At 47.4% G+C, this 11,312-nt stretch overlaps 2 protein-coding genes across 2 annotated transcripts; both read right to left on the bottom strand.

Annotated features, from left to right (window-relative positions):
• Positions 1-4,704: 4,704 nt before the first annotated feature.
• LOC146887759 (uncharacterized) lies at positions 4,705-5,535 on the bottom strand. The gene has a single exon (XM_085670377.1). The coding sequence runs from the start codon at positions 5,533-5,535 to the stop codon at positions 4,705-4,707; it is 831 nt and encodes a 276-aa protein (XP_085526503.1).
• Positions 5,536-6,430: 895 nt separating this feature from the next.
• Positions 6,431-7,249, bottom strand: LOC146887758 (uncharacterized). The gene has a single exon (XM_085670372.1). The coding sequence runs from the start codon at positions 7,247-7,249 to the stop codon at positions 6,431-6,433; it is 819 nt and encodes a 272-aa protein (XP_085526498.1).
• Between the last annotated feature and the right edge of the window lie 4,063 nt (positions 7,250-11,312).

Here is an 11,312-nt window from a genome sequence, read left to right as displayed (position 1 = left end):
ACACATCCACTCATCTTCAAGGTTGCCATGGCTTCTAGCCTAGCCTTGTAGTGGCGTGCTTCTCACATTTTTACCATTTCTTTCCTTTCCATTTTATGTTTTCTTCTTCCTTTAATTGTTCTTGGTTTTCTATGGTTTATGTGCTTTCCATTTCCTTTTTTTTTTGAATCAATCCATCATCTTCTTCTCTTGAGCTTTGTGAAAGGAATCTTCACATCTAGATAGCTTGCTATCTTAATGTCCAGTGGGGATTTCGCTTAGCTTTCTTAATCAACTCACACCATATTCAATAATATTAAAAAGGAACAAGATAATCCTTCATCATTTGGTATCTAGAGCCTAGGTTATCTTGAATATGGTGTTTTTCATGTTCTAACCTTGTCTTGTTGTAGCTATCTTGGTATGGTTCAAATCCACTTCCATGACACACAAAAACAGTGCTGGCAGAAAACTTGACGATTTTAAAACATTAAACTGCACCAGCTCAGCGGTCCAAAAATTATGTTTTTGGTGTCAAAAGAAAGCTCTATGAGTCTAGTTTCCAGAAAAAAAAGAACCAACGCATTTGGAGTTATGTGGAGAAAGTTATGATCAAATTAGTGAGCAAATTTGGTGGGAGGTGAAGGGTTTTGGCTAAGTTCTTTAAATAGTAGTGGATTCACTTGTCATTTTTCGTTGCTCTTAGTTCCTAGTTTCGTTGTGCTTGCTGTGTTGCTGCTTAGGCGTTTGTTGGTGTTCGTGTGCCGTCTTCTATTTGACCGGCTTTGAGGTATGTCGACTACGTCTTCTAGTGGTTCAAATTGTGGTGATTCGGGGGAAAGTTTTGGTGGACTACAATTAGAGTTCTTGAGTTCGTCGGAGACGTTGCATGTTGAGGTTGAGCGGGAGGTGCGTGAAGATCCGGCTAATGAGCATGTGGAGTCGCTCTGGCTGAGAAGGGGTGGGTACGAGTTGGTGGCTGAGGGGGTGAGGTTGTGCTCTTCAAAGTATCGTTGGTTTAGGTTGCTTAGATCTTGGATGAACAACATCTATCTGTTTGAAAGGGGTGCGGATCCTAATATGGTGGCTATTGAGAGGGTGAGTGCTGTGGAGGCTGTGTGCCATGGTTGCGAGGGGTTGGAAGGTGATTTTTTCTACATGTACGCGTGCATGTTCACAAAGCTTCATGTTCGGTTGCCATTAGACGAGTTCACGATGGGGGTTCTGCGGCTGTTAAATGTTGCGCCGACACAGTTGCATCCTAACAGTTGGGGGAGTTTGCAAGCTTTCCGGCTGATTTGTAAGGCGCTTTATTTGACGCCGACTCCCGAGAGGTTTTTGTACTTTTACGTCACGCGTCCAAGGGATCCGCTGTCATGGGTGTCTTTGGTCGGCAGGGCGAAGATTAGCTTGTTAGATGGCTTCACGCAGTCATTTAAGAAGTTTAAGGATGGGTTCTTTCGAGTGCGGGTGTTGCCTGCCGGGAGGTTGTTATATTATGATGATGGGGGGCGGCCCAAATTTCCCTTTTATTGGACGAGTGCACCGGCGTGTAGGGATTCGTTGGCTAAGGAGGCCTTGGATGTGGATAGCCAGAGAGTGGTGGAGGTGTTGGAGATGTTGCCGGTTAGGGTGCCGGGGAAATGGGTTGTTTGCTGTTATTTGACGGACAATCCTGGTCACGACTTATGCGGTATGTTTTGATATTGTTGTTGGTTCTGTGTTGGACTAATCTGAAAATTTGGGTTTTGTTCAGGTGTGATGGCTCACCACGTGAAAAAGGTTGGTGGAGAAGTGGACCTATTTGCCAAGATTAGAGACCAGATGGCGAATGCCGCGAAGGGGGAGGGGCAGTCGCAGGCTCCGAATCTTGCGGGTCCGGTTGTGGATACTTACCGACCTCTTGTTGCCAAGAGACTGGCTCCTTCTAAGATGAAGGGGGTTGGGAAGGACCGTAAGAGGTTGAGGGCTCTTGCAAAGACTGGGGGTGTTGGGTCGAGTGGGTCGAGCAATCCTGATCTTGGCGGCTTTTAGAAAACGAAGATTCAAATGAGGAAGGGGGTGGAGCTCAAGTTGAGTGACGAGGAGGTGGCGGTCGTGGAGGCTGCTGATCCGGGGTTGACTATGCGGGCTATGAGTGAGTATTTGGCGCGCGGTATGGTGTTAAGTCGGCGGGTGGCGACTTTGCTGTAGGAGAAGCTGGCTGTGGGTGATAAGAAAAAATTGGCCGAGGAAGTTGCTGCATTGAAGGTCCAGAGGGATCGCGAACAAGTGGCGTGGGCGGATGAGAAGATGAAGTTGGAGGCTGAGGTGAAGAAATTGAAGGGGAGTGTTGTGGGTTTGGAGAAAAAATTGAAGGCTAAGCAGGTGGAGTTGGATGGGGTGAATGCCGCCAAAGGCGCTGCTGCTGAAGAAGCTACTAGCGAAGTGTTTGGTCTTCAGCAGGCCGTGTATAATGAACACGTTAATGGTTTCCAGAAGGCCTTGAGGCAAGCCGAGTTCTTGTATCGGGAAGTGTCTGTGACGGACTGCCACTTTAACATAAATCTGGATGTGTATGATGACCGCATGTTGGATGTTGCAGAAATTAGCCGGCTCAAAGCTGAGAAGGAGGTGGCCACAATTGCAAATGAGGATACCGTGATGACGACTCCAGCAACCACCACGGTTGATGGGGTGGTGGGGCAGGTGGAGGTTGCCGACGAGGAAGCCGAGGGCGCGGAAGAGGACGCGGCGAGTGAGGAGGTGGATGAAGCTGAAGAGTAACATTAGTGTAGATATTGGGGGCGAGGACGCCGAAACTTGTTTTGTTTGTTTTTTGTACGCTCATGGAGACAGATTATAATTTGTTTTGTCGGCGTGTTGCCGGTTTGCTTTTAGGGCGAATGTGCCTGCATGGAATCCTGGGGACCGAAATATTATCAATGTAATGTATATTTTCGAAATTTATGGAAATGACCGTGTTATCATTAACGTATATTTTTGTTTTGGGATCTGGTTGTGCTAGTTAGGCATAGTAAATTTAATTTCAAAGTGCGGTAACATGCGCTTTTTTGATTTATTGGCGTGTGTTTGTTAAATCACGTGGTGCTTGCGTTAGCGGCCGACCACGGTTGCGGTTATCGACCAGCGGTAATTTGGATTGGCGAGTAGGATTGTTTACCTTTTTTTGCTTAGCGGCACAGGACTTGGAGTATTAGCTAGGAATAGTTAATTCGTTCGACCAGCGGCATTCAAGAATAGTGGCTGGGAATTAGTTCGTTCGACTAGCGGCACTTAGAGTAGTGGCTGTGAGTTAATTTGTTCGACTAGCGGCACTTAGAGTAGTGGCTGGGAGTTAGTTCGTTCGACCAGCGACACTTAGAGTAGTAGTTGGGAGTTAGTTCGTTCGACCAGCGGCACTTAGAGTAGTGGTTGGGAGTTAATTCGTTCGACCAGCGGCACTTAGAGTAGTGGCTGGGAGTTGTTGTGAATAAGATATGCATAAACTTGTATTTCATTGATAGGTGATGCCTCATTAAAACCTTCCCGGCTAAAACCCTCCTTAGGGAAAAATGCCGGAGTAGGAAAAAGTGCATCGGATTACAAGTGTGGTTCAACTAAAATAGAATTTGAGGTGGGAGATGTTCCAAGTGTTGGGAAGCGGCTCTCCGGATAGTTTTTCCAGGCGATAGGCTCCCTTGCCGACCTCTTTAAGTACTCGGAAAGGTCCTTCCCAGTTGGGTGAGAACTTGCCTTCGTGCTTGTGGGCTTTGCTGGCCATTCTCCACATGAGGTCCCCTTTGTGAAAAAAACGCGGTTTCAGCTTGGTGTTGTATCTTCTTGCTGCCCTCAATTTGGTCGCTAAGTCCCGGATTCGTCCCTTTTCTCTTGTCTCGTAAAGAAGATCGAGGTGTGTAGCCATGCAGTCAGCATTTAACTGTGTGTCGTGGTGTTGTTGTCGGATTGAGGGTTCCCCGATTTCTATCGGAATGACGACGTCTGTTCCGTACACTAGAGTATATGGTGCTTCGTGGGTCGAAGATTGGGGGGTGCACCTATATGCCCATAGTACTTCGAGCAATTCATCTGGCCATTTGCCTTTGGCTCCATCTAAGCGTTTCTTTAATTGCCCAAGGATGATCTTGTTGGCGACCTCAGCTTGGCCATTGGATTGAGGGTGTTCGACGGAGCTTGTTATGTGGGTAATGTTCAGGTTGCGGTAGAAGTCGGCGAGGCCCTTGTCTATGAACTGGCGACCATTGTCGGTTATGATTGTGTGGGGGATTCCGTAGCGGCAGATGATGGTTTTCCAAACGAAGCGCTGGACTTGGTTGGTCGTGATAGTGGCTAATGGTTCTGCTTCGATCCACTTGGAGAAGTAGTCGACCGCAACGAGAAGGAACTTGACCTGTCCTTTCCCTGCTGCAAAGGGGCCAATTATGTCCATTCCCCATTTTGAGAATGACCATGGTGAGGAGACGTGGTGTAATTCTTCCTGGTGCATGTGTGTTATCGGTCCGTGTTTTTGGCATTGAACGCATTTTTGGACGTATGTGGTGCAGTCTTCTTCCATTGTGGGCCAGTAATAACAGGCGCGTAATATCCTAGCGGCCATGGTTTTGGGTCCTGAGTGGTAGCCGCAGATGCCTTGGTGTATTTCTTGTATGATATAGTTGGCTTTTTCTCTGGTTATGTACTTGAGTAAGGGCTTGCTGAAGCCTTTTCTGAATAGTTCGCCCCCAATTAGGGTGTATCGCGCGCTTTCCGGACCCATCCTTTTTCTTCATTCGGCGGGGTGACTCCTGATTCTAAGTATTTGATGAAAGGTTCCATCCAGGTGTTAGTGGTAGTAATGTTTAAGCATTGGTTTTGCTGGTCAATGGAGGGTGTAGCTAGGGTGTGCTGGAGGAGTGACTTGTAACGGCCTTTGTTTTTGGTACTTGCGAGCTTTGAGAGAATGTCTGCCCGGGTATTGTCGCTTCGTGGGACGTGTTGAATTTGGAAAGTGTCGAAGTGCTCGGTCAGGGATACTACCATGTGGTAGTATTGTGCGAGGGTGGGATCTTTGATTTGGTAGTCGCCATTGAGGTGTCCTACGGTGAGCTTTGAGTTTGTCTTGCATAGGAGTTTACGCGCGCCGACGTCTCGTGCTAAGTTGAGGCCGGCGATGATGGCTTCGTACTCAGCTTGATTGTTGGATGTTTTGAAGGTGAAACGTAGAAATTGTTTTATGAGGATGTTGCCAGGTCCTTCTAGTACTATTCCGGCGCCGGCTCCCAGCGGGTTTGAGGAGCCGTCTACGTGCATGGTCCACCAGGTGTCATGGGGGGCTTGCTCTTGAAGGTCGTTGGCGAAGTCTGCTAGGCACTGTGCTCGGATAGGTCCATGCGGTTCGTAGTGGATAGTAAATTCTGACAGTTCGATGGCCCAAGAGGATAGCCGACCTGCTAAATCGGGTTTTTGCAGGATTTTCTGTATAAGATGGTCCGTTCTGATGATGATCGTGTGTGATTGGAAGTATGGTCGTAGACGACGTGTTGTTGTTATGATTGCAAGGGCTACCTTCTCCACCATTTGATATCGTGTTTCTGGGTCTTGGAGGATGCGGCTTGTAAAGTATATTGGATGTTGGGTGTTGTCCCTTTCATGGACGAGCGCGGAGCTGACAGCGTTTGTTTACGCGGCTATGTACATTATAAGGGGGAGGGAAAGGTTTGGTTTGGTCAGGATCGGGGGGGTGGTGAGAAGTTGCTTCAAAGTGTTGAAAATTTGTTCGCAGGTGTCGTCCCAGGTAAACTTTGTCGACTTTTTTAGGAGTTGGATCATTGGTTTGGTTTTGTCCGCCAGCTTCGGGAGGAAGCGCGAGATGGCGGTTAGTCTGCCCACTAGGCGCTGCACCTCTTTGATATTCGCGGGGCTTCTCATGTCGATGATGGTTTGACATTTTTCGGGGTTGGCCTCAATCCCTCGTTGCGTGAGCATGAAGCCTAGAAACTTCCCGCCATCTACTCCGAATGTGCATTTTTCGGGGTTGAGTCTAATGTTGTATGTGCGCTAGGTCCGCGAAGTGCTGTTGCGCATTGGGGGACTTGACGATGATGTCGTCTACATATACCTCTATCGTCTTGCCCAGGAGTGGCTGGAAAACTCTATCCATCAATCGTTGGTATGTAGCGCCGGCGTTTTTGAGACCAAAGGGCATGACTTTGTAGTAAAGGTTGGCCTCCTCGGTTATGAACACGATTTTGATTTTGCCTTCGTCAGCCATGGGTATTTGGTTGTAGCCGGAATAAGCGTCTAGGAAGCTCAGTATGGCATGCCCCGCGGCCCCATCGACGAGCCTGTCTATGCTGGGCAATGGGTAAGCATCCCGGGGGCAAGCCTTGTTCAGGTCCGTGTAATCTACACACATTCGCTAGTTCCCATTGGGTTTCTTGACTAGCACCACGTTGGCGAGCCAGGTCGTGTATTAGGCTTCACCGATAAAGTCGGCCTGTTTTAGCTTTTTGGCCTCTGCTATAGCTGCTTGCCTCCTTTTTTTCTGTGAGACGAGTTTTGCATTTGGGAAAACAGATAGCCGGTGGGCGGCTATCCTAGGGTGAACACCGGGGAGATCGGCTGCCGACCAGGCGAAGAGGTCAGCATTTTGTCTGAGCACTTGCTCGATGTGGCCCTCCTCTCCTTCGGGAAGGGAAGCTCCCACTTGGAGGAAATGGCCTTGTTGTTTGAGTGGAAGTTGCCTTGTTTCCCCCACGGGTTCAAGGCGTGCTTCGGAGTTTATTCTGGGGTCTAAGTCATCACCGTTCAGGGTGGTGTGGGCTTGGGATTGTTCAACATTGTGGGTTGTCAGGGGTGGGAGTGGGAGTTTCAGGCTTGCCATGTAGCATTCTCTGGCTGCATGTTGGTCGCCATGTACTGTGATGATGTCGCCCTCCGGGGATGGAAACTTCATTGCAAGGTGCGGGGTGGATACTATGGCACCCAGCGCGTTGATGGATGGACGGCCAAGGAGGATGTTGTAGGACGTGTGGGCGTCGACGACCAAGTAGCGAATGGGAATGGTTTTGGTTTGTCTTCCCTCTCCGAACGTTGTGTGAAGGTCGATGTACCCTTTGGTGGGGACTCTCTCGCTTGAGAATCCGTATATGGGCTCATTATGAGGGGTTAATTCAGCGAGGGGTATTTGCATCTTGTTGAATGTTTTCCAATACAAGATGTCTACGGAGCTCCCTTGATCAACGAGAACCTTCTTTACTGCGAAGTTCTCGACTTCCACAGTTACGACCATGGGGTCTTCTTGGTTGGGGTCGGTTCCCTAGAAATCGGAGTCTGAGAAAGTGATGGACGACATTCTTCTTTGCGTTCGTTTGGATACTACGTGTATTTGTTGGACGGCTCTCAGGTGCCTCTTTCTCGATGAGGAGGACCTCCCTCCTCCTGCGAATCCCCCTGATATTGTGTTAATCGTTCCTCGTAGGGGGGGCTTGTCATCTGCTCGTCGCGGTTGCGGCTACGGCGGTTCCCTTTGTTCTGCGTTCTGTGCTCTGGCTGGCTCTCTCCTGGGTTCTCTACGCTCGGTTCTTTGGTCATTACGTCACTCGGCTCACCTATTATCGTTCCTGTCGTAGCGGGGTCTGGGGGGACCTGCTCCGATTTCTCTTATATAGTGCCTTAGATGTCCAGCTCGGATGAGTACCTCTATTTTGTCTCGTAGGGTGTCACATTCGTCGGTGGTGTGGCGATTGTTGCGGTGGTAGTGACAATACTTGCTCAAATCTGCGTTGGGCGGGTTGTGATACTTCCTGGGTGGGGGAAGGAGTTCTGCTTGTAGGACTTCATCGAGTATGCAGGACCGGGGTGCGTTGAGGGGGGCATAATTCGAGAATTTTGCTAGTCTGCGTTCTGAGGGACGGTTATGGTCCCGTGGGATGGGCTCTTTGTTGGTCCTCTTGGTTTCTGTCTGTGCTGGGGCGGGTTGGGCGTTGTTCTGGTAACGTCTCATGTCTTCGACCCTTATAAACATGGCTGCTCTCTTGCGAAGTTCCTGCATACTCAGGGGGGCGCATGGCCAGCTCGTCGGCAAAGGGTCCCGGCCTGAGAGAGGTCATCATGTATATCAGGATGAGGTTAGGGGTGAGGTCCTTGATCTTCATGGCGATGGCCCCGAACCTATCAATGAAAACTCGTAGGGGTTCTCCTTCTTCTTGCCTAAGGTTGAGGAGGGCGATTGTGGTTAGATCATGTCGTCTGCTTGTATCAAATTGGGTGGTGAAGGTAGTGGTGAGCGTGGTGAAGGAGTCGATAGTGTAGGGGGGGAGGCTCATGAACCATTCCAGAGCTGACCCCTTGAGGGCTACCGAGAACGATTTGCATAGCACCGCGTCATCAGTGGAGTATAGGCTTACTTGGTTGGTATAAATGGACACAAATTCGTCTGGATCGGTGGTTCCGTCGTAGGTGACTGTTGGTGCTTTCCACTTATGGGGTAAAGGTGTTTCCGTTATCCCGTCCACGAAGGGGTGGCGGCGATTTCTTCTGGAGGCGAAGGAGCTGTAGTTGCCGCCCAAGGTTGGAGCGGTGGGCTTGTATTCAGTCTCGTCCTCAATAGGATGGACGTCAAGTTTTGAATAGGGAGGGGGGTCATTCCTCAACGGAGGAGGGGCCCCCATCCCCGAATGGGGGCGGTTCGGCTCCCCAGCCGCCTTATCTGTCTCAATTCTCTACCTAAGGCGGGAGTTTTCTTCCCTTAGTGCTTCCATCTCATCTGCATTCCTCTTCTTGTATTCCGCGAACTCCTGCTGCATCCTGGCTTGAGCTTCCAGGATGCGCGATATCTCTGAGGCGGGGCCGGGGTCGCCAACCTTGGATTTGTGAAATACTCTTCGAGCCCCACGGTGGGCACCAATTCTTCTTATGGGATCGAGGTCTGTAGTCCACAAATCAGCCAAGGGTCTTATACGTCTTCTCGGGGTCGGTCTTCTCTTGTTGAAAGGAGGGCCAGAGGGCGGCGCAGGGGACCTGCAAAAGACACTCCGATGCCTAAGTCAGCACTGGTGATGTCAGGGTTTCAGAGAATAATTAATGCGTAATGAATGCATGGAACAGTGTGCTATTTATACCTTTTTGCCTGTGGATCCTACCTGGGATGGGCTTTCTGGCCTAATATTCCTTTTTTAGCCATTCTTGGATCCAGTGTAAAAGGGGAGAATTTACCAAGGGGTCCTTCAGATGTTGGCGGTGTCTGGTACTCGGCCACGAGATGCGTCGAGGGTGGCTTTCTTTTGTAAAGCTGCCTTTCGCGTGGTAACCGGCCATCGAGTTTTGGTGTGTAGGCCGTGTGGTTTAGCAAGGGGGTGTGGAGCTAGGTGGGGGTCGTGTTCTCCATATGGAGGGGTTCTTGCGTGGTAGGCGGCTATTGTGCTCTCTAGGGGACGTCTGGTTCTGTGCGAAGGCGTTTCTGCGTGGTAGGCGGCCATTGTGCTCTCTGGGGACCGTCTACTTGGGTATGGTTTGGACAGTCCTCTTGATCTTCCAAAGGTTGGTTCTTAAGTTGACATATGGACCCTTATTTCAACTTGAAGATAAAGTAAAACTAAAGCCCATTAATTGGTTAAGCACAAACACAATTTGGTCAGCCAATTTTACAAAGCATTGGGCCCTTATTTAAATAAAAGAAACTGCATCAACACGGCGCATTAGTCATCCTCTATTTGACCCATATGAAATTCACATCATACCCTCCTTCTTCGAGAAGATTTCTCCCGAATCTTAAGACACCAGTTTTAATGTAAGTTTATTATGATCTAGTGAAGGACTTTTATTTTTTCACAAGTTGAAACGAATTCTCTTCTTCCAGGATCAAATTCAACTTGATATTTGTTACTTTCCAATGGTTGCAATCCGTCAATAACATTTCTTGGCAACAGTACCCCACCTTGATATGTAACAATAAATAATTCCATGCATTGTGTTTGACGAATTTGCTTCTTATCGACGGTCCAAATGCATAATAAAGCAATATGAACAAGCTTCCTTTTTAAACATGGAAGTTGGTGTGTTTCATCCACATGCTTATCCTTTTGTTCTTGTAAAATGACATCACAAACTTTAGAAGAAAAAACATTGACGAATAAATTTTCTCTAGTTCAATTTCTTTTTCTTTATTTTCCCTTCCTTCTGCAGTTTATATACTTCTTTTTCTACCCTTTCTTTTTCTGTTTTCTCCTTCAGCCTACGTTGATCCTTACTGACTTGTCTTGGTGTCATAAATTTCTACTTCTTTTGATGTCCCTCATGCCTCAAATAAAGGGAACGTTCATCAAGATGGAGTGTTTTAAAACGAAGCCATGCCCATCCCAAAAGAAGATGACAAGAGTCCATGGGAGCAATATCACATAATACTTCTTTCACACATTGCCATGTACTGAATTTGATCCATGCTTGATCCAGATGAAAGGTTGCTGGTAACTGAAGTTTCTGCACCAATATTTGGTTCACAACATTGTTTTCGCTTCCGTAATCGAATGCAACTAAACATGGATGGCCTTCGGTTAAAAAATTTGTATAATAAACTTCCTTTCCTATTCCAAATCTAGATAGCCAAGCTCTGAATACCAAATGATGTGAATCCACAGGGTTCGATTTGTTTGACTAATCTATCATTGTTGGAATGCTAACAAGCAAGAAATTTGAGAAATTATTTAAAACGAGAAAATGGAAACATAAAAGAAGATGGAACTGAAATTGATAGACATCACAGTGCCAAGAATGGAAGATAAGCCTAAGAGTTGAAACACACAAAGGGATAAAGGACCTTTGATTAAACTCATGGATTCTTGAATCACCCAAGAACTTAGGAGAATCACTCTCACTAAGATAGATGACATAAAACTCGTTTATTTTCTGAATAAAACTCAGCTTGCCTTCATTGATGAAAATGGTTTAACTTATATAGGAGCTTTAACCATCAGAATTACAAAAGACACATAAATTTCAATATCATCCTGCTTAAAGCTATTAATTAATGATCCACTCAAGCTAATAACGATCCGCTACTTAATGGTTGATTATAACTGAAATGAAGGCTACCAAAATTCATCCACAAACTTTGAGCAAAGGTCCTCTTGATCTTCCAAAGGTTGGTTCTTAAGTTGGCATATGGACCCTTATTTCAACTTGAAGATAAAGCAAAACTAAAGCCCATTAATTGGTTAAGCACAAACACAATTTGGTCAGCCAATTTTACAAAGCGTTGGGCCCTTTTTTAAATAAAAGAAACTGCATCAACACGGCGCATTAGTCATCCTCTATTTGACCCATATGCAATTCACATCATACCCTCCTTCTTCGAG

This window comes from Vigna unguiculata, chromosome 3, assembly GCF_037176805.1.
Source record: "Vigna unguiculata cultivar grain cowpea cultivar isolate G323 ecotype 2 chromosome 3, ASM3717680v1, whole genome shotgun sequence".
In the NCBI taxonomy this organism is placed as follows: Eukaryota; Viridiplantae; Streptophyta; class Magnoliopsida; order Fabales; family Fabaceae; genus Vigna; species Vigna unguiculata.
The sequence above is the reverse complement of the archived record's forward strand: the minus strand, read 5'-3'. Positions and strand labels throughout refer to the sequence as shown.